The sequence below is a fragment of the Pocillopora damicornis genome, chromosome 4 (genome assembly GCF_964200805.1).
Source record: "Pocillopora damicornis chromosome 4, jaPocDami1.2, whole genome shotgun sequence".
Taxonomy (NCBI): domain Eukaryota; kingdom Metazoa; phylum Cnidaria; class Anthozoa; order Scleractinia; family Pocilloporidae; genus Pocillopora; species Pocillopora damicornis.
Genome location: NC_142673.1, coordinates 18,611,025 through 18,632,783, shown reverse-complemented (window position 1 = coordinate 18,632,783; position 21,759 = coordinate 18,611,025). Strand labels below are relative to the sequence as shown.

The 21,759-nt window shown below is 40.8% G+C and overlaps 2 protein-coding genes across 15 annotated transcripts in view; both read left to right on the top strand.

Moving 5' to 3' along the window:
* The window catches only part of LOC113668169 (laminin subunit alpha-1), a 58,093-nt gene extending 53,377 nt beyond the window's left edge, over window positions 1-4,716 (top strand). For both annotated transcript variants that reach the window (XM_089205365.1, XM_089205364.1), the window contains exons 27-29: window positions 650-826; window positions 2,057-2,201; window positions 2,674-4,716. In XM_089205365.1, the coding sequence (XP_089061491.1) occupies window positions 650-826; window positions 2,057-2,201; window positions 2,674-2,816 (465 nt within the window). In that variant the 3' untranslated portion in view covers window positions 2,817-4,716. The remainder of the gene's footprint in view (window positions 1-649; window positions 827-2,056; window positions 2,202-2,673) is intronic.
* A 1,605-nt stretch (window positions 4,717-6,321) lies between these two features.
* Window positions 6,322-21,759, top strand: part of LOC113668170 (uncharacterized) — a 30,551-nt gene continuing 15,113 nt past the window's right edge. The window contains exons 1-10 of one of the 13 annotated variants that reach the window (XM_089205358.1): window positions 6,322-6,867; window positions 7,178-7,287; window positions 7,532-7,626; window positions 7,783-7,836; window positions 8,143-8,303; window positions 8,602-8,833; window positions 9,425-9,652; window positions 10,606-10,790; window positions 12,021-12,165; window positions 12,638-12,808. In XM_089205358.1, coding sequence (XP_089061484.1) covers window positions 9,614-9,652; window positions 10,606-10,790; window positions 12,021-12,069 — 273 coding nt within the window. In that variant the 5' untranslated portion in view covers window positions 6,322-6,867; window positions 7,178-7,287; window positions 7,532-7,626; ... (2 more) ...; window positions 8,602-8,833; window positions 9,425-9,613 and the 3' untranslated portion in view covers window positions 12,070-12,165; window positions 12,638-12,808. Of the gene's footprint in view, window positions 6,868-7,177; window positions 7,288-7,531; window positions 7,722-7,782; window positions 7,837-8,142; window positions 8,360-8,601; window positions 8,834-9,424; window positions 9,653-10,605; window positions 10,791-12,020; window positions 12,166-12,637; window positions 12,809-21,759 lie in introns of those variants that run through there. The other 12 variants (XM_089205356.1, XM_089205352.1, XM_089205361.1 and 9 more) reach the window with 12 other exon arrangements.

Below are 21,759 nucleotides of genomic sequence, written 5' to 3'. Positions count from 1 at the left end.
CAATAGTGCGCGACGCTATTGTCATCTTCTGGGTAATTTTGGCGCGTAAATGCCGCTTTGTATGAGTTCGAAAACTGGGACGAGTAGACTTTTCCTTTCCAGCGGATTATTTAACAAATGCTGAAACGTAAACGTCTCTTTGTGTCCTCAGTTTTCGCATCACGAATTGTCTTTTTTTGCGACGGGAAAATTGTCTTTTACGTGTGGTGGTGTTTCAAACTGTTATTTACAAACTGATCTCCTTATTTCCTGACTTTCATTTAACGAAATTTCCTGTTCATATCGATATGAATCTTCAGTTATGAATAAAAAGTGTTCCTGTTTTGTAATTGCTACATATTGTCTAAAGAAACGGGCTAATTATTGCCTGAGGGAAGCAGAAGCGGAATTTTATTCCTGCATTTTCATTTTGTTATTTCTCGGCGAGTCAAGTATATAGAGTCCAGGTGGCGGTTGGCGCTTGTCACCATGCCGACCGACAAAGATGCCTTCTATTTCACCAGAGACTGATTAGCGTGTGGCTTTTGTTCGTTGTTGCTTGGCCGAGGCTGCTGTTCACCGTACATTGCATAATAAAGCGCGCGGTTAGTGTCAATAAGGGGATGAATTCTGAGTTTAAAACGGTGGTGATTCTTTCCGTTCTTGTCAGGTTGAACATCGTTTCTCGGCGTCGTACTCCTCAGGAGAGAGTTTACTAACGAAGATAAACAAAACCCTGGACGATATAGAAAAAGGATTGAACTGCTTTGATACTGCGAAGACCGACGCACAGAATGCGTCGCACACAGCTGAAATGGCCTTTAATATCTCTAAGCAAGCGAAAGAGGTAAGTATCGTACGAGTTCTAAGTTTCTTATACTAGACTGTCACCATCTTTGGTCTGTAAGCAGTTCGTTAATCATTTTTGTCACTGATCCACTGACTGGGGCGATTCGAATCCATTCGGTCTAAATTACTGGATACGTGTACTCGCTCGGTAGGAAATGTAAGGAAAGTGGCAAATTTGAATGCGAAGAGTAGCCCTTGAAATTGATGAATGCATGGATTGATTGATTTTAATAATGATTTTGAACTATTCTAAATGTTTTCGTGAAGAATGACACAAGATGGAAGGGCATGTAAGAGAAAACACGGCGCCCAAGGTATAAGATGCGAGTAGGTCATGGGGCCATTTGTTAATATGGTGGCATTGACCGTTTGCTATCGTAAATAAAAGAAAAGAAGAAGCTACGTCTTGCGTAGCTGGCGGTTTAGCGTGCGCTTAAGCTACAAGGAGCGAAACCGCGATAGGCTTGGTATCGAAGGTATGTTCCATTCGCGGCTTGACGCATATCACATGGCGCGTATAACGTGCACAAAACCGTCAGCTGCGCAGGGTGTTAAGAAGCTTTTTTGATCAGTCGAGTGGGTCCAGACATGAGTTGAAGATGAGCGGGTCGCTTCAAATCACCGAGCGTAGCATACTCAAACTTGGTCTTAAGAAGTTCTCTCGCAGTTTTGTACTGGTACACAATTGGGATCGAAGAAGATCGCGTAGGGCTCATGCTGGAGCTTGAGCTTGAAAAGATAAACTAGAACGGCTATCGGCTATGTGTTAATCAGGACAGAAATTGAGATGCTACAAGCCTTTGAAGACTTTCAATTAAATTCTCGTGAACGGCTTCAAGAGGGGAAGAACGCGGGTAATTAGGGAAGCGATTCGTTTTCGTTTAGCATCTGGGTGGTTGAGAAATTGGCGCATGTTTGGTGAACCAGTCATCGAACGTAGAAAAGCATAACCGATTCAGTTTCAGGTAACTTTTGGATTACTTGAGAATCGAAATTGAAAAGTGCCTGAAGCAGTTGTAGAGCAACCTGCATCAAGCACAGCCTTACTACCGGACTGCGCGGGGCTTTTTGACCCAGGTTCGGAGTGAGATGTCCAGTTGCAACGCGGGCTTTTCACACTATGCTCGGCAGTTATAGTTTATAGTTATAGCTTCCCTTTAAGGTTTCTATTTAGTCGTTGTCTGCACTGTTCATTATGATTTGAGTTTATTTGTCCACTCTTTGGTAGACCTTCGACAACAGCACGGCATCTTTGCCACCTGTCGCGTCCTTGGTGAACTCATCCTATGAAGCGGCAAGCGGAAACCTCTCAGAAGTACAACAAGCTCATCAGGATTCGGAACAACTACTTAAGGACGTGACAGAGGCTGAAGGTATGTATATTAGAAGATACTTCCAGTTGTGTGGCGTATTTAATTGTTGCTACAACTTGGCTTTTCAGTGCGCATTGAACCGATGATAAAAAGTGAAATGTGGGAGATAAATAACCGTCTGAGTTCTGTGTGATGATTCGTCGTTTCCCCCTCCAGTTCTTATCTCGCGGTTGAATCTTTACCACCTGAGTATAAAAGAACTCGTCGGTGATCTGTGCCATGCATTTGGTTCTTATATGTCAAGCATTTTACATACTATTGGCATCACGGACGCTTGAAGTGTTCAGTGAGGAGATAGAGTTAGGGAGACTTTTCTTGTTGTTCGGTCGTCAAAAATGTTTTGGGTTGTGTGCGACTAGAACAGAACAATCCGTTTGATTCTTGAGGGTTTTTCAATATCCCACACAATTATTTAAATTTTGGACACAGTCTTTTTTGCGTCTGTAGCACAATACATATTTTATTCTTTCAGAATTGCTGACCCAGTACATCGCACAGAGAGACGAACTCGAAAGACTGGGTCGAGAACTCCAAGAACTTGATAGAGAGGCAGATGAATTACTAGGACAGTTTAGTGTGGCTGCTGAGCAGTATTCACAGTGTGCGGGCGCATAACGAACTCTAGTCTGGACAACAGACGTCAGTCTTAATTTTCGTTTATATCTGTATAACGATATTACTTACAAAGACAGTCAACAGGTTTTTCTAAGAGCAAGTATAGTGTTTCTTTCTTGCTGTACGGTTAGGTCGAGCCATTTTCAGCGGTTTTACTGCATTGTAAATGATATTTAATGTAAGTGAAATCCGGCGGCGAAATTGAGAGCCACTTGAAAATCTGTCGTGGCAGGCAGATTCTGATATTTTAAAGGAGTTACGCCACGAAATTTTTTAGACACTTTTTATGGGAGGAGAGGGATCGTCATAAATGTTTGTCAAGGAAAAGAAACCAGTAGATTATGGTTCGAGGAAGCTTAACACCAACCAGATAAATTGAAACCAAAAATACGAAAAGAGGATGATTATGGATGCAGACGATTTTATGTAAATGGTGGATAACAGCCCTGATATAATTGTTTTGAATTTTATCGTACGATAAGTCAACTGAAGGCGTTACGGTAATTGATACAAGTTTTGAGCTCAACAAATGCTTGAAACATGGATATTTGGACATTGACATTTAAACTTTTAATTTGCATGTTAACAAGTCTTCTAGGACTCCAGCAAATGTCAGCTTATGATTAGTAATGATTTAAACTCTAAGTATTGCTACGGGCCTGAAATTTTTTTCAGGTCCTACTTACAACTACTAGTTTCAGTAGTGTTCTTAGCTGCGAGGATCTTCTAATTTCATCTTTCCACCGCGGTGCAAATATGTGAATTTTCATATATCTAATTTTTCATTCACTCGGATGTTTATTTGTACCCAATTCATTGACCAGCTCCCAGTTGGCTTGTTAGCTCAATTGGTAGAGCGCTGCACCGGTATCGCAGAGGTCATGGGTTCAAATCCCGTACGGGTCTGAAATTTTTTTCAGGTCCTACTTACAACTACTAGTTTCAGTAGTGTTCTTAGCTGCGAGGATCTTCTAATTTCATCTTTCCACCGCAGTGTAAATATGTGAATTTTCATATATCTAATTCTTCAGTATTGCTAAATTGATATTTTTAATGGTTAAGAGTGTATAGAAGAAGTTGGAAATACTCTGGGTTTTAAAATGATTATCTACTCGTAATTTTGCTGATCGGCCAGAAGCAAACTTCTTTTAAAGCTGTTTTATGGTAGGAACAACGACATGCGTGGGCTTCTTGTTATTCAAGACCTTAAAACTCCATTAAAGCAAAAATTACTCGTATGGAAATGCTTGAAGAATGCCTCTTTAGGATGCCGAGGCTATGAAGAGTTTAACGTTGCAATTCTTTTCTCTATTTTTACTTGAGACAAACTTGCGCGTTTTTAGGTGCTCTGCTACGCGTGATCCAAAGAGGACAAGTGTACTATTCACCGGAATTCACTCAGCAGCTCAAATGGAGAGATTTTGTTGTTGCCAGAAGCTAGCATTATGTTGACGCCTTTTGTTTTTCCGTGGACCATAATTAAAGATATACGTGTCTTTCAGAAAAACTTTAAAGCAACAGTTGCCTCAAACTATGAGCAACAGTCTCACTTAGAGCGCTGTAGCTAAAAGTGCAAAGATGTTTCGACCAGAAAAAGTGAACAGAAATTCTGTGTAACCCACGCAAAGTCGTTCCTATCGCTTTCCCAAACACTAACAACGACTCGTGAAGAGAGAGAAGTATCGAGCGTTTCATTTTTGATTTTGTAATTGATTAATTTTCAAAGGAATAAGTCTTTCCTTTAAATAAATGTCATTGGAACGTTTTCGGTCTAATCATTAGAGCTAGTTAGGTAGTATATGTATATCGGATAAGAGTGTGTTGTACAGTATTTATTTATAAGATGAATGATGGCATTTTTACATTCAATTGAAGTGAAAATAAAAGTTTTTTATTGATACCTATGAAAACCTATGAACGTGAAAGACTTCAAAGGGCTCAACCAGCGTCGTTCCTGCTATACCTCTGGGTTAGATAGAAAAGGAAGATGGAACGCCACTAAAGACAGAGAAAGCTGGGTCTGAGAAGTGTGGGGAATATTAATGTCACCTGCCCTTCTCGCTAACCTCGATATTGCCCAACTTGCCTGCTAAACGCTGACAATTCCGCTTATTTTGCAGGTTTCCCACTGAATAGTGCAGTTACAAAAAAGAAAGCTGGTTTATAAAACTTTGTTTGTTAGTTGCGTTGCGTAGGATTCGTTACTCATATGATAACTGGCAGCATTATTTTGAATGTTAACAGGTCTTACAGAACCTCAGATCACTGACGGAGCAGAGTTCTTAACAAAATTACATTAATCCACAAAGCTGAACAGTAACCCGAAGGAACGTGAGGAAAACCAGCAGTCTATTTGTTGACAAAAAATATAAATTTACAGCTTTACACCGACAATAATTTCACCAACGATACGCATAACTAAAACCTTGACAAAATATGAAGCATCATAATATTTTTATTACAATTATTTGCGAAGTTCATAAAACCAACTTTTGTCCACCATATGTAAAAAAATATTTGTTAATTTTCATGTTGGATATGCAGTAATTATTCTTTGATCCACCTTGTGAAAAATGACAGTCACCCAGAAGCACATTGCCCCATTATTTCCAAGATTTCCAACTTGAGACGAAAACTGTTTCTGTAGAACCACCTTAGAGCGGTGAGGCTTGAAGCGGTGAGGCTTCAAGACGTCAGGGTGTAAAAACGTATCTTTTTACCAGATTCCACACGACGCTTTCGTCGGTAGAAAGAAAAAGGCTTTTCCCCTGTATTCCTGGGTGCATGTGCGCGTCTCTGATTTTTTCTTTTACGCTATCGGTGAGGGTGACACCATTCACCCATCTCCTTGAAGAAACTGACATGTTGCTCTCACAGTCCCTTCAAGTTTGAGCGTATTTCCACTCAATTTTTGTAAACTTGTTCGTCTACCACTTCGAAATAACCGGACGTAATTTTTAACTCTCCGGAAAGCAATCTAGGAGCTGTCATACACGTTGTTCAGGGAAATTTTACATGGGTTTTTAGAGGTCATCATAAAAAATATCTCTGTGGAAACATCGCCACAGGAAACACCACACTGCAGAAAGACACGAGCCAATCAGAGGGGACGAAGTGAGGAAAAAACGTATTCTAATGTGCCCTCGCGTGACGTCCAACAATTTTTTAAAACGAGGCGCAACAGCGTTACGGCACCGAGTCCACCGTACAGTGGTGAATTCTACCAATTGTTGGTGGCTACTGAAACAAAAAATATGCGTTTTTGGCCAAAGAATTCAAGACTGTGCTGTCTCGCTATGCCGATTCGCTGGAAAATCGGACTAAGAAGAGATCATAAAAAATATCTGTGTGGAAATATCGCCACAGGAAACACCACATTGCAGAAAGACACGAGCCAATCAGAGGGGACGAAGTGAGGAAAAAACGTATTCTAATGTGCCCTCGCGTGACGTCCAATAATTTTCAAAACGAGGCGCAACAGCGTTACGGCACCGAGTCCACCGTACAGTGGTGAATTCTACCAATTGGTGGCTTCTGAAACAAAAAATATGCGTTTTTGGCCAAAGAATTCAAGACTGTGCTGTCTCGCTATGCCGATTCGCTGGAAAATCGGACTAAGAAGAGATACATAGAGAAGATATCTGTTATTGGCATCGATCCTTCGGTCATTCCGCAGCAGAAATACATTTCAGAATGTCTTCCTCCTGTTGAAGCTTGTGATCTCCTATCGTACCTCGTGCTGGAGACCAGTTTCTACATGAAGGATTTGTTTAAAAATTTCTGAAGTCTTCTGGCGTATAGTCATATGGTGTCCGGGCCTATCACAGGTGTTTCGAGAAAAATACGTTGTTCTTGCCAAAGTGAGGCACTCTCAAAGGATGAATGACCCTCGTATGCAGCTATGGGTCATCACAACAAAACAAGGCAGTGTTGTTTTAGGTCATTGTGTGGGATGTATGGCTGGGCTGGGAGAATGCCGTTCTCATATTGCGAGTGTTCTTTTTACCTCGAAATCTGGACGAGAATGAATGAAAAACTTGCATGCATACAGGTAAAATGTACATGGCTTTTGCAAGGGTTAGCCCTTTAACTCCCACAAGTGATTAGCATGTAACTTCTCCCTATAAGATCCATACATTAACCTGCACACAGGTAATGAGAATACTTAAACTAATCAAGTGGAAGTTGTTATCATGGTCCAACACTAAATTCTCAAATCTAATTTAGAAGATGTGTTGCAGCAAGAGGGGAGAATTAACAGTCAGATTATGGGACTTAAAAGGTTAAGGATATTATTTTTCCTCTGCCAAGAAACTTGGAAGTTACCTTGACATGTCAATTTATATGATAAATTCCTCAAGCATTACATCCAGTCCTGCAGCTCAACATCATGAACCTAGTCCTTCAGAAAGAAAGTGAAAAGTAGAGCCACCTTCTGCAGATGAAATGAAGGAATTTTACAAATCTTTGAGTGAGTGCAGCATTAAACCAGTCTGTCCTAGTTTAATCCACCTGTATTCTAATTTATTCATTTTTAGCACCAGGAATATTAAAGCAGTCCCCAATTTCTATTATAAAAAGTATCTTGAGTTGTCTTACCCTGATCTTCTCAAGGAGTGCTACAAAGTTGATTTGAAATTATTGGATGAGCAATTGAAGGCAATTGAAAGGGACACTGCCAATCAAGCTAAACAAAGCCCCTTTTATCAGCACAGAGCTTGGAGGAAAGGTGCTTCAAAATGCAGTGCAGCAAGCCACACAGATCTATCAGGGCCATCACAATCTCTAATCAAAGCCATATGTTATCCAAGTATGTTTCACTTCACAATAGCAGCCGCTGAACATGGTTATAAACATGAGGCACAAGCTATTGCAGCGTACAAGAAAACCATGAAAGAGATTCAGGTAAACTTTGTTGTCATAAAATGTGGCACAAGTATTTATAAGAAGTATCCATTTTTTGCAGGCAACTTTAGATTTTTTATGTGAATGCAACTGTTGTGGACTGGGCTGTGGAAAGGTGAAGTGCCCCTTCTGCATCGAGGGGCTTGACTTTGATAGTTATGTACAAATGAAATCCTCTTGTTTAGAGAAAATAAATCAAAATTTACCGTAAAAAGAGACCATGACCATTACTATCAAGCCCAACAACAAATTCACACAACATCACAGTCTCTTTCAGAACCATTTCTTGGTCTTGTCGCACAACAAGAGTGTTTTAGGCAACAACATCAAGCGATGGCTGCAATGGAGATTGGTACATTAGGGGGCTTTAAATAATTTAGCTTGATAAAACTGATTAATGAAGATTTATTTTATTTTTTAGGAGCAATGTACATTGAGAATTGTACATGCCCCGTGGCTACACACGTGTCAAGCCAAATGGATAACGTTACGTGACATGTGAACTGTGCTAGTGAAACGGACTCTCAGACAAGTGTGACCCTGAGACTGGAGTGTATCTGGACTGTCAACACAGCCACACAGGTATTAGCCATGAAGATAATAGAGACGAAAAATTTCTTCGAAGGAAGAGGAATGCGCAAATATTTTCGAGACTAGGGAGAAAAAAGTCCTTAAACTTGATTATGTGTCGGAGAAAAAAGAACTTTGAGAGACACAATGTAAGACTCAAGAGATTGGATTCCAATGCCCTAGTACAACTTATGCACGACCTCTTTTTATGAATTCATGTGCTTATCTTGATTTACAATGACCAAATATTGCATAGTTAGTTACTTCTTTTAATTTTTGTTCTGTGCAAATTTTTATTATTGTTTATCAGGCGACCATTGTGAAGAGTGTCAAGATGGTTGGTATGGAAATACCATTAATGCCACTAATGCCATACCTAACGACAGCAGCCCGTGCCCATGCCCCAGCGGACAATTTGCCTTCAATCAATTCGCTAAAACTTGTGTGCTTTCCAGTGACGGTCTATCTGTGTGAACTGCACCGTGGGCCACGAGGGACGGTATTGTGAACGATGTATGGACGGTTACTTTGGACGGCCAAGGGTAAGTGTGAGGCTCAGTGAGGTGTGGAACCTCGATAAACGACAATCCTACATTGTAAAATCAAAGACCAAAATAATCAAAATGACTCATCAAAATATAGGAGAACTACGCTTGAAGCCAACGGGAATTCGAAGAAATCACATTCAAACTGTTTAAAGCGCGTAGAAATATGAGTGACCAGCTTTGCAGCCATTTTGGTTTAAAATTACGGATCGAACGTGATTAAGCGTAGCCAATGCAAATCTCGTAATGGTTCGGACACTCAATAAAAAAATCACCCGTAACAGTTGATAATTTTGATGCTAAAATGTACGAAATGGATCCTCCTATGACCGATAAAGTGAATGTCTTTGAAGCCATTTCAGTCCCCATCCATTCTTCATATTGATTTACCACGTTTTGGTTGGTTTAAATGTGAAACCTAGCTTCATTTTAAACGTGTGCCGTGTTCTATTTGCCCTTTTCGTTATTCATACTTTTGCATCATCTGTTTACCTTTCATTGTGTTTTTTGGAGAAATTAAACCGCCTTACTTTTACTCTTTCTATTCATTTATGTTTTATTTATTTATTTACTCATTAATTTTAACAGGAACAGGAACAGGATGGGCGATGTCGAAGTGTAACTGTATCAACAACACAGATCCTGCAGCCGCCGGTAACTGTAACATCACAACAGGCGAATGCCTTAAGTGCCTTTAAAATACCACAGGGTCCAACTATCAGTGGTGTGCACCAGAATACCATGGAAATGCATTGAACAAAAATTGTACACGTAAGTATGTCTTTTCTGAAGAGACGCTCTCCAAATGTTGGCAAGGCGAGTTGTAACAAATAGTTAAGGGATAATTTACGAGAAATTAATTAAGCGAGATTGCAACGTTAAACGGTGGAATTGAGCTAAAAAACCTGAAGCATAAGTATCCTTTCGTTGTCTATCGCCTGAGGAAGGTTGGGGGAATTTTGAGTGTGTCACGATGAAATTGACCTGATCCCCCCACGAGGTTCTGTAGTATTTGTATGGTCCCCCCTATGGCAGTTGATTGGCGGTCAATTTTCTATAGTCACCCCTTTAACTCTGTTGGCGACGACTGATCCCCCTTTGTCCCCCCTGAAAACTATGTGATCCACGAGGATCTGCTAAAGAAGCAGCAGCAAATTAAAAGGGTAAGGAAGGGGGAAGTGGCTTCATGTTTTGTAACCTTTACATGTAAGTGCGAGACGGTACATGTCCAAGTGCGAGGCGGCCCGGCTTCCTGAATATGTAGATACTCCTGAGCGCCTATTAAAGTTCTTTGTGGGACATCCCGAAAATGGATTCAAATGAAACTAAATGGCAGTCAAATACTATATTTTGCCACACTTTTCAGATTCGCTCATCGATTGCGCTGTTTTTTTAAATTATTGTCACTGATGTGAGTTCTTTTTTCTTTCTTTCGTAACTGCTGAATATTGTCGAAACGAAGAGGGCTAATTGTTGCCTGAGGGATGCAGAAGCAGAATTTTGTTCCTTTCATTTTCATTTAATCATTTGTTATTTATCAGCGAGTCAAGCATGAAAAGTCTAGCGGGCGGTTGGCGCTTGTCACCATGCTGGCCGACAAAGCGGCCTTTTATTTCACCAGAGACTGATTAGTGTATATGACTTTGGTTCGTTGTTTTTTGGCCGACGCTGCTATTTACTGTACATTGCATAATAAAGTACACGGTTAGTGTTCATAATGTGATGCATTCTGAGTTTAAAACGGTGGTGATTCTTTTTGTTCTTGTCAGGTTGAGCATCGTTTCTCGGCGTCATACTCCTCAGGACAGAGTTTGCTGACGAAGATAAACAAAAACCTGGTCGATATGGAAGAAGGATTTAAGTGCTTTGATACTGCGAAGACTTCGGTCTTCGGTCACAGAATGCGTCGCGCACAGCTGAACTGGTATTTAATATCTCTGAGCAAGCGAAAGAGGTACGGACGAGTTCTAAGTTTTTTTATACTAACTTGTCACCACCTTTGGTCTGTAAGCCGTTCCTTAAACATTTTTCGTCACTGATCCACTGACTGGGGCGATTCGAATCCATTCGGTCCAAATTACTGGATACGTGAACAGAGCAGAAAGCTTACGTACTCTGGGCCAAGTTTTTGTCAGTCGCTTGTTAGGAAATGTAAGGAAAGTGGCAAATTTGAATGTGAAGAGTAGCCCTTGAAATTGATGAATGCATGGATTGATTGATTTTAATAATGATTTTGAACTATTCTAAATGTTTTCGTGTAAGTAAGAGAAAACGCAGCGTCCAACGTATAAGACGCGCGTAGGTCATGGGGCCATTTGTTAATATGGTGGCATTGACCGTTTGCTATCGTAAATAAAAGAAAAGAAGAAGCTACGTCTTGCGTAGCTGGCGGTTTAGCGTGCGATTAAGCTACAAGGAGCGAAACCGTGATAGGCTTGTTATCGAAGATATGTTCCATTCGCGGCTTGACGCACATCACTTGGCGCGTATATCGCGCACAAAACCGTCAGCTGCGCAGGGTGTTAAGAAGCTTTTTTGATCAGTCGAGTGGGTCCAGACATGAGTAAAAGATGAGCGCTTCGCTTCAAATCACCGAGCGTAGCATACTTAAACTTGGTCTTAAGAAGTTCTCTCGCAGTTTTGTACTGGTATACACTTGGGATTGAAGAAGGTCGCGTAGGGCTCATGCTAGAGCTTGAGCTTGAAAAGATAAACTAGAACGGTTATCGGCTGTGTGTTAATTAGGATAGAAATTGAGATGCTACAAGCCTATGAAGACTTTTAATTCCTTCAAGAGGGAAAGAACGCGCATAATCAGGGAAGCGATTCGTTTTCGTTTAGCATCTGGGTGGTTGAGAAATTGGCGCATGTTTCGTGAACCAGTCATCGAACGTAGAAAAGCATAACCGATTCAGTTTCAGATTATTTTTGGATTACTTGAGAATCGAAATTGAAAAGTTCCTGAAGCAGTTGTAGAGCAACCTGTATCAAGCACAGCCTTACTACCGGACTGCGCGGGGCTTTTTGACCCAGGTTCGGAGTGAGACGTCCAGTTGCAACGCGGGCTTTTCACACTATGCTCGGCAGTTATAGTTTATAGTTATAATTTCCCTTTAAGGTTTCTATTTAGTCGTTGTCTGCACTGTTCATTATGATTTGAGTTTATTTGTTCACTCTTTGGTAGACCTTCGACAACAGCACGGCATCTTTGCCACCTGTCGCGTCCTTGGTGAACTCATCCTATGAAGCGGCAAGCGGAAACCTCTCAGAAGTACAACAAGCTCATCAGGATTCGGAACAACTACTTACGGACGTGACAGAGGCTGAAGGTATGTATATTAGAAGATACTTCCAGTTGTGTGGCGTATTTAATTGTTGCTACAACTTGGCTTTTCAGTGTGCATTGAACCGATGACAAAAAGTGAAATGTGGGAGATAAATAACCGTCTGAGTTCTGTGTGATGATTCGTCGTTTCCCCCTCCAGTTCTTATCTCGCGGTTGAATCTTTACCACCTGAGTATAAAAGAACTCGTCGGTGATCTTTGCCATGTATTTGGTTCTTATATGTCAAGAATTTTACATACTATTGGCATCACGGACGCTTGAAGTGTTCAGTGAGGAGATAGAGTTAGGGAGACTTTTCTTGTTGTTCGATCGTCAAATAATGTTTTGGGTTGCTTACGACTAGAACAGAACAATCCTTTTGATATTTGAGGGTTTTTCAATATCTCACACAATCCTTTAAGTTTTGGACACAGTCTTTTTTGCGTCTGTAGCACAATACATATTTAATCTTTCAGAATTGCTGACCCAGTACATCGCACAGAGAGGCGAACTTGAAAGACTGGGTCGAGAACTCCAAGAACTTGATAGAGAAGCAGATGAATTACTGGGACAATTTAGTGTGGCTGCTGAGCAGTATTCACAGCGTGCGGGCGCATAACGAACTCTGGTCTGGACAACAGACGTCAGTCTTAATTTTGCATATATTTGTATAACGATATTACTTTGTTTTACTTTCAAAGACAGTCGACAGATTTCTTTCTTTCTGTACGGTTAGGTCGTGCCATTTGTAGCGGTTTTACTGCATTTTAAATGATATTTAGTGTAAGTAAGCTGACGTTCGATCTCACTCAATTAGAATTGTAAACCGCCTTGAGACAGTATGTGATATGTGCGGTATATAAATACTCATTCATATTCATATTCATATAAGTAAAATCCGGCGGCGAAATTGAGAGCCGCTTGAAAATCTGTCGTTGCTGGCAGATTCTGATATTTTGAAGGAGTTACGTCACGAAATTTTTGAGACATTTTTATGGGAGGAGAGGGGTCGTCATAAATGTTTAAGGAAAAGAAACCAGTAGATTATAGTTGAGGGAAGCTTAACAGGAACCAGATAAATTGAAACCAAAAATAGGAAAGAGGAGGATTATGGATGCAGAAGATTTTATGTATACGGATGGATAGCAGCCTTGATAAAATTGTTTTGAATTTTATTACACGAGTCAACTGAAGGCATAACGATAATTGATGCAAGTATCCAGCGCAACAAATACTTGAAACATGGATATTTGGACATAGACATTTAAACTTTTAATTTGCATGTTAACAAGTCTTCCAGGACCTCAGCAAATGTCCGCTTATGATTATTAATGATTTAAACTCTAAGTATTACTAAATTAATATTTTTAATGGTTAAAAGTGTACAGAAAAAGTTGGAAATACTTTGGGTTTTTAAATGATTGGCTACTTGTAAATTTGCTGATGGGTCAGAAGGAACCTTTTTTGACAGCTGTTTTATGATAGGAACAATGACCCGCCTAGCCTTCTTGTTATTCTAGACCTTAAAACTCCATTGGAGCAAAAGTTACCCGTATGGAAATGCTTGAAGAATGCCTCTTTTAGGATGCTGAGGCTATGAAGAGGTTAATGTTGCAAGTCATTTCTCTTTTTGTACTTGAGACAAATTTGCGCGTTTTCAGGGTGATCCTAATAGGACAAGTGCACTATTCATTAGAATTAACTTGGTGGTGGGAATGGAGAGATTTCGTTGTCGGCATAAGCTAGAAATGTGTTGACGCCTTTTGTGTCCGCAAACTGTGATGAACAGTTTCAGTCAAGAGTGCCATAGCTAAAAGTACAAAGATGTTTCGACTGGGAAAAGTTAACAGAAATTCTGTGTAACCCACGCAAAGTCGTTCTTATCGCTTTCCCAAACAGAGAGAGAAGTATCGAGCGTTACATTTTTTATTTCATAATTGATTAATTTTCTTTGGAATAAATCTTTAGTATTAGTAAATGTCATTGAAACGTTTTCGCCCTGATCAATATAGCTAGTTAGGTAATATATATATATATTTCATATATATATTTCATTCCATTACATTGCATGCTCACTAGTTTATCTAGTTGGAGCACTCTGGCATGGCTTAGATGATACCACACGTGTGAGATCACTTGGGGTGGCTATATAGCCTTACCTCCATCCTAGCATCAGCACTGCACTGATTCGGCCCAGAAGGCCGAAAAAGTACTGAAAGCTTCTCGGCCTCTTGGGTAAGGTTAAAAGGCTTATGAAAAGTTTATTTTCCTTGCTTTTGCAGCAATTGGTCAACATGGACAGCCAGGAAAGTGAAAATATCAGCCAGTTTACTACAGATAACTCGACAGCGAATCCAGGAGACGTCGTAGACGCAAGCGTGGTAGAAGGTTCACAGTCCTGGGGCGCAGACGTGGAAATCGAAATCCCTGAGGTACTAAAAAATCTGGAAAATAAGGGTGTGAAATTTCAGGCCGTGCCCTTTTTGAATGCTCCTAGTCAAAGTAGAATCACGAAGGATCGCTCTATTTATTTTAGCGTTGATACAACCGTCACATCGCAAATAATTCTCGAAGCTTTTGACGCGGCAGAAATCGATATTGACGCTATCACCGGAATCCAGAGAAAGGCGTCCAATAGATCTTGGATCGTGACTTTTAAGAGCCGTGCAGCTAAAGAAGCCGCTCTTGAAACACCTTTTGTCGTGATTGCCGGTCTCAAAGTGTTCCTGGGCGACTGCGAAAATCGTTTGGTCCTCGTCAAGATCCATGAAGCCCCCGCTGAACTACCCGACACTGCCGTGATTGGCCGACTCAGCCACTACGGTCGTGTCCTTTCATTTCGGCGCGACAAAATTGCACAACATATCGAGAATGGAGTAAGAACGGCTCGAATGGTGCTACATCGAACTATCCCTGCCAACATCAACATAGCTGGTGAACCTATCAAAATATGGTACCCAAATCAGCCAAAAGCTTGCCGGAATTGTGGAGCTACTGACCACATGGCCAAAGACTGCTCCGCAGTCCGTTGTTTTAATTGTGAATGCCCTGGGCATCGAGCTCAAGAATGTAAAGACTCGCCAAGATGTTCCGTTTGTTTAGCGGACAACCATTCCATGCCTCAATGCCCCTTCCTGCTCTTCAGCGCGAACGTCGATAGTGAGCCAACGCCACCTAAAACTGAAAAGGAAAAGGAACAAGAGCGAGCCCAGCGCGCCAAGGAAAGAGAAGAAAGGCAGAAAAAACTACAACAACAGAGAGAACAACAGCGACAACAAGAAGAACAACAGAAATTACTAGAAAAGCAGGAACAGCAAGAACAACAGAAACAACAAGATCAAGAGAAACAACGAGAACAACAACGCGACGAAGGTAGAAGAGAACGACCAAGAGAACGAAGAGACGAGCGAGGGAGGGACGATCGAGAAGAACGAAGAGATGACCGGAGAGACGACAGAAGAGAGAGAGATAGAAGCGATCGAGATTATTATCGCGGCCACGATGGCCGCGATAGATCTTCCCGCCGTGACTACTCTGGCTCCGAAACTGATGATGATGGATGGGAGAGAGTTAAACCTAGGAGAAGGCGGTACAGATATTAATTTTTTATTTATATTCAATGAGTAAGCTTAAAATAATTTCTCTAAATGTGCGAGGACTCGGGTCCTCCAGTAAAAGTCGAAAAATTATTCAAGAATTAAATTATTCAAACTGTGACATAATCCTTTTACAAGAAACACATGTCTCATGCAAAAAACAAGCGGAGGAATTCGAAATACTCTGGCGCGGCAAATGTCTGTGGTCCTTCGGGACTGGCAGGTCTGCCGGTGTTGCCATCCTCTTTTCTCTAAACTTTCCAGGCAAAATTATCCGTTTTTTGACCGATTCCGAAGGAAGAATATTGAGCTTACTCATTGACTACTATAATTCTAAACTAAATTTAGTGAACATTTACTCTCCCAATACTATTTCGGATCGTAAAAGTTTTTTCTCTTGTCTGCACAATTACTTTCTCCCCCAAGGGGACCTAGTGATCGGGGGAGACTTTAATTGTGTGGACAATGTCCTAGATAAATTAAATTGTTCCGCCATCCTATTGTCTGATCAAAAACTTCTCCGATCCTTTTGTGCTGACTTCTCACTTACAGACATTTGGCGCAAAAACAACCCGCGCAAAGTAACTTTCACCTGGTCTAATAAAGACCATACCCAGGCATCTAGAATTGACCGCTTTCTCGTCGCTAAAGGCTTAACCCTAGTAACGAAATGTAATATTCTTCCATGCGTATACGACCTATCCGATCATGACTTTGTAAAAATTGAACTAACGACTAACCCTTCTAATCACGGTCCTGGAATTTGGAAGTTCAACAGCTCTTTACTCTCAGATGTAGAATTTAAAAACATTATGTCAAAATCGATTAACAACTTTAAGCTTAAAATCCCCGAATTCGCCTCCCTTCGCGAATGGTGGGATGCTCTAAAAATTGAAATCCGCAAAACAAGTATTTCATACTGTACCCGTAAACAGAGAACAGCAAATGCCAAAAGAATCCTAATTACTAAGCAATTAACCCATGCTAAAAACGCTTTACATTCTAATCGCTTAAATAACCCAGGTGTAATTAGCGATTTGGAAAGCCAATTGTCCTCTCTGATCTCGAAAGAAGCCGAAGGAGCTAAAGTCCGCTCCCGAGCACAATGGTTCGAAGAAGGTGAGAAACCAACACGCTATTTCTTCCGTCTGGAGAAAAAACGAGCTGACATGAATAGTTTTGAATCTTTTTTTGACGAGAACGGTGTTCTCAGAAATTCTCAAAATGATCTTGAAAGAATTTTAACCAATTTTTACAAGAATTTATTCACCCAAGATCCTCTTGATATGCGAATTCAAACTGAAATAATTGACGGCCTCGAATTTTCACTGACTGATTATGAGCGCAATCTATGTGAAGGCCCTTTTTCTAATAAAGAATTACTTACTGCATTGGAAGGCCTTCAGACCGGCAAGTCACCCGGTTCTGATGGTCTCCCAACAGAATTTTACTCGTGTTTTTGGAACGATTTGAGCGAATCTCTCCTTTCTGTTTTGAACGAGGCCTTTCTTGCTGGCTCCCTCGCGGATAGCCAGTACGAGGGCCTCCTACGACTCATCCACAAAAAAGATGATCGACGCCTCGCAAAAAATTGGCGCCCAATTTCCTTGTTAAACACTGACTACAAGTTAGCATCTAAAATCATCACTGAACGATTGAAAAAAGTCATGAACTCCATCGTGCATTCAGACCAAACGTGCGGCGTGGTCGGCCGCACTATCTTCTCAAATTTGGCCTTACTTCGTGATGCCCTCGACATGATTGACAAAACTAATGAACCGGGTATTCTCATTTCCTTAGATCAAGAAAAAGCTTTTGACCGAGTTGACCACGAATTCATGATGAGAGTATTGCGTAAATTTGGTTTCGGCCCCTCCTTTTGTGGGTGGGTCGAACTATTTTATTCTAAAGCCTTCTCTAGAATCATTGTTAATGGCTCCCTGTCCCCCCCTGTCCACTTAAGAAGAGGGGTGAGACAAGGATGCCCATTATCTCCTCTCCTTTATGTGCTAGTTTCAGAAGTATTATCAACGCAAATCCGTAATTGTAAAGATATTGAAGGTTTCCTGCTCCCCGGAGCAGGGGGCCTTCAATATAAAATATCCCAGTACGCTGACGATGCTACTTGCATCTTAAAATCCGAAAGATCTCTTTCTTCACTTCTCCGAGTCGTATCAAAATTTGAACAAGGATCTGGCGCTAAACTGAACACGTCCAAATCTGAAGCAATGTGGTTAGGAAAATGGCGAACTAGAATTGAATCTCCCTATGGCCTCAAATGGGTCACTAAAATGAGAGTGCTTGGTGTTTATTTCTCAAACGGCCTCGTCAATGTCGACGACGACAATTGGCGGGCCAAATTAGACAAACTAAGTTCGGTTCTAAATCTTTGGAAACAAAGAGACCTGTCTTTTATCGGTAGGACCTTAATTGTAAATACTTTAGGCGCAAGCCGTTTATGGCACGTTGCTAAAGTCATCCCCCCACCCCGTTGGGTGCACGATAGCTTTAAGTCGATCATTTGGCCTTTTATCTGGAGAGGAAAAATGGAAAATGTTAGTCGCGATCGCTGTTGTGCGCCCCCATCATCCGGGGGCCTCAACGTCGTTAATTTTAAAGCTAAGTGCGCTAGCCTGCGCCTTTCTGTTTTTTCCAGTTTAAGAGATGACTTTGGCACATCCAAATGGCATTACCTAGCTCGATATTTTTTAGGACATAAGCTAACTATTCTAGATCCCCGTTTTTCTTTTCCCACCAATTCTGCTCCCTCTTCCTTCCTTCCTTCCAATTACTACCGCCTTTGTCTAGATAATTTCCGTACCTTGCATCAGAAAACTGGTGCCTTACCTGATTTACTCACCGGTAAGAATTTATATCTTTTGTTGCTTGACCCCGTCTGCGTTGCACCCCGGTGCTCCGGTTTTTGGGCGTCTGCTATGGACCGCCCCATCAATCGTTGGGCCTGGGTGTGGCGCAAGTCTCGCCTAAAGCTAATTGAAAACAAGAAGAACGATCTAATTTGGCTATTGATCCATAGAATGATCCGCGTAAGATATCTCCTTAAGTCTTGGGGATACATCAATAGTGACAAATGCGCGATCTGCGGAAAAACGGAAACTATTGAACACTGCTTCTTGGGATGTCCCAGAGTTGTGAAAGTCTGGGACCACTTCTCCCCCCTTTTCCGTGCTCTACTCGACTCCCCCTTCTCTATCTCCCCTACATCTGTCTACTACCCTTTTTCCCTAGACAAATCTACCACCGCTATATCCTTATCTAACTTTCTCAAGGCAACCATCATATATTGGTGTTGGCTTGCCAGAAATAAAGCTACCTTCGAAGGTTCTCTTTTGAGCTCCAACGCGATTATAGACTTAATTAAGAAAGATGTCCAACTCAGAATTCTTAGTAACGACACTGATACCTTAAGGAATTTTTGGTCTTTTAAAAACGTACTTTGTTCGGTCGACGCTGGTAAGCCCATCTTCTTCCCCTCTCTTGCTCCCCCCTGAACCTTTGTATATAATGAAACTTGTTAAATCTCGCCCATGAGGGGTGCTTACTCCGGGCTACAGGCCCGCGCGCTGTTTGCGCCCCACATGGTCTGAAATATCTCTTTGTAAATAGTAAATAGAAAACTTTTAAATAGAACTTTGTTACCTCTTACAGGTGGGCGCTTACTCCGGGCTGTTATAGCCCGTGCGCTGTTCGTGCCGCCTGTAAGAGAAAATATCATTAGTTAATTGAGACCTGTAATTACCTAAATAACTCATAATTGAATTCGAATACTTTAATCAATTAGAATTGTAAATAGATATCATTGACGAAATAAAACTGCCTGGTCTCCAGGCTTTTATATTTAAAAAAAAAAAGTACTGTCTGCAGTTAGATATAGCTCTTTGGCATACAAAGCTTTGCTTTCATGTCCAAATTGAGCACTCTACTAGGATGAGTCATTGCTGCTAGCATTATGCATGCTCACTAGTTTATCTAGTTGGAGCACTCTGGCATGGCTTAGATGATACCACACGTGTGAGATCACTTGGGGTGGCTATATAGCCTTACCTCCATCCTAGCATCAGCACTGCACTGATGAGGCCCAGAAGGCCGAAACAGTACTGTCTGCAGTTAGTTATATATATATATATATATATATATATATATATATATATATATATATATATATATATATAACTAACTGCAGACAGTACTGTTTCGGCCTTCTGGGCCTCATCAGTGCAGTGCTGATGCTAGGATGGAGGTAAGGCAATATAGCCACCCCAAGTGATCTCACACATGTGGGATCATCTAAGCCATGCCAGAGTGCTCAAACTAGAAAAACTAGTGGGCGTGCATAATGCTAGCAGCAATGACTCATCCTAGTAGAGTGCTCAATTTGGACATGAAAGCTAAGCTTTGTATGCCAAAGAGCTATATATATATATATATATATATATATATATATATATATATATATCGGATAAGAGTGTGTTGTACAGTATTTATTTATAAGATGAATGATAGTTGGCATTTTTACATTCAATTGAAATGGAAATAAAGCGTTTTTATTGATACCTATGAGAACCTATGAGCGTGAAAGATTTTAAAGGGCTTAACCAGCGTCGTTCCCAGTATACCTCTGGGTTAGATAGAAAAGAAAGATAGTACGCCACTAAAGACCTACGAAAGCTGGGTCTGAGAATTGTGGGGAATATAAAAATTACCCGCTCTTCTCGCTGACCTTGGTCTTGCCTAACTTGCCTGTCAAACGCTGACAATTCCGCCTGTATTGCATGTTCCCCCCCTAAATAGTGCAGTTATCAAAAGAGCAAAGTGGTTTATAAAACTTTTTTTTGTTTTTTGCGTAGGACTCGCCACTCATATGGTAATTGGCAGCATTATTTTAAAAGATAACAGGTCTTACCGACTCAGATTACTGATTAAGCAGATTTATTAAAAAAAAATTACATTAATCCATAACGCTGAAAAGTAACCCGAAAGCACGTTCACGAGTAAGACCGAGTAAGACCAGCAGTCTATTTGTTAACAAAATATGTAAATTGATAGTCTTAAACAGACAATCATTTCACGAAAGGTACATGAAAACTAAAAAAAAATGCTACCAAGTCAACACAAACAGGAAGCTCATCATTATATGTGGCTTGATACGCATGACTAAAAGCTTAAATAGGAAGCATAATATTGTCATTACAATTTTCTGCGAACTTCAGAAAAACAATTCTTTTCCAATATACATAAAAAACATTTGTCAATTTATCACGTCGGATAGGCAGTAATTATTCTTTGATCCACCTTGTGGAAGATGACGGTCACACAAAAGCACCCAGCTCCATTACATCCAAGATTGCCAACTTGTGACGGAAATCGTTTTTGTAGAACCACCTTCTTATCATCAGAGCTGTGTGACTTTAAGACATCAGGGTGTATAAACATATCTTTGATCAGATTCCAGACGACGTTTTCGTCAGACGAAAGGAAAAGGCTTTTTCCTTGTACTCCTGGTTGCATATGCTCGGCTCTGATTTTTTCTTCTACGCTATCGGTGAGAGTGACACAATTTACCCAACTTCTAGTAGAATCTGACATTTTGCAACCAGAGTCCTTTTGAGTTTGAGCGTATTTCTCTCTCAATTTTTGCAAACTTCTTCGTTTACCCCTTCGAAATTACTGGACGCAACTGTTTTGACTCTCCGGCAAACAATCAAGGAACTGTCGTATACGATATTCATGAAAATTGTATATATTAGGTCCCTTCGGGAAGGATCCAAAGAAGTAAAGCAAAAAGGATTGAGATCGGCAAGAAGGCAGAGGTAGTAGCCAATCAGCAGCCAGATGTAGATAGATATGACACAGATACACAACGGAAAGTTATGCACCATAACATCCATTGTCAAATACCTTCCTCTGGCTGCTGATTGGCTACTACTGTTATTCTACAACCACAAATATTTTGATTCAGCCTACTGTTGGTGATCCGTGTA